At 57.6% G+C, this 698-nt stretch overlaps 1 protein-coding gene across 1 annotated transcript in view; it reads left to right on the top strand.

Moving 5' to 3' along the window:
• Positions 1-527, top strand: part of SPRG_21554 (hypothetical protein) — a gene marked incomplete at both ends in the record, with an annotated part of 2,601 nt that extends 2,074 nt beyond the window's left edge. Inside the window, 3 exons of the mRNA XM_012355423.1 lie at positions 64-114; positions 168-278; positions 324-527. Coding sequence (XP_012210813.1) covers positions 64-114; positions 168-278; positions 324-527 — 366 coding nt within the window. The remainder of the gene's footprint in view (positions 1-63; positions 115-167; positions 279-323) is intronic.
• Positions 528-698: the final 171 nt, after the last annotated feature.

The raw sequence follows: 698 nt of genomic DNA, 5'->3' as shown, positions 1-698 counted from the left end.
ATTGGCCGACGGTGTCTAGTGTCGTGTCCGACGGGCGACGACCCGCTGACGTATTACGACAAGAATGGCGTGGCCCAAGTCAACGCCGTCCAAACGATCGTGTGCACGGCAACGGTATCCTATCCAAGTATTCAACTATCCATCCAATCCATACTTGGTTTCGCTAGACGGGCACGTTTACATTGGGCTTCCGCGGTGACTTTACCGCGCCGCTACCATTTACGATCACCAGTGCGACGCTCGCGAGCATCCTCAACCTCCTCCCCGCCTTTGGCCAGGTTTTCTTATCGCCTTTTTCTTATGGAGGCGTTAGACTATCGCAGGTGCTCGTGTCGTACTCGGCGGGCGCGGCGGCGTGCACGAGCAACGGCGCCAATGTCATCTCGATCTCGTTTTTGTCCGTGTTTGGGGCGCTTCCGCCGGTACGCTATACGACGAACGGGGTGACGTCGATCGCAGTCTACAGCGACGGTACGATGGGATCGGTTGTCGGCACCAAAGAAGACGCCCTCTGCTCCAATCGGTAGACAATTTTGTGTAGTTTAGCTCGTTTGCGAGGTATTTTCTAGCGGGCTCTGCGACTATACCAAAGGTCACTGTGTGTGCGCGACGGGCTTTACAAGTAGCGACGGCTACGGCCACGCGGGGACGCGCGGCGACTGTGGCTACATGGAGCCCGTGTACCTCAACTCGGCGGC

This window comes from Saprolegnia parasitica (assembly GCF_000151545.1).
Source record: "Saprolegnia parasitica CBS 223.65 unplaced genomic scaffold supercont2.242, whole genome shotgun sequence".
In the NCBI taxonomy this organism is placed as follows: Eukaryota; Oomycota; class Saprolegniomycetes; order Saprolegniales; family Saprolegniaceae; genus Saprolegnia; species Saprolegnia parasitica.
Note: the sequence above shows the minus strand (reverse complement) of the source record. Positions and strands in the feature narration are given on the sequence as shown.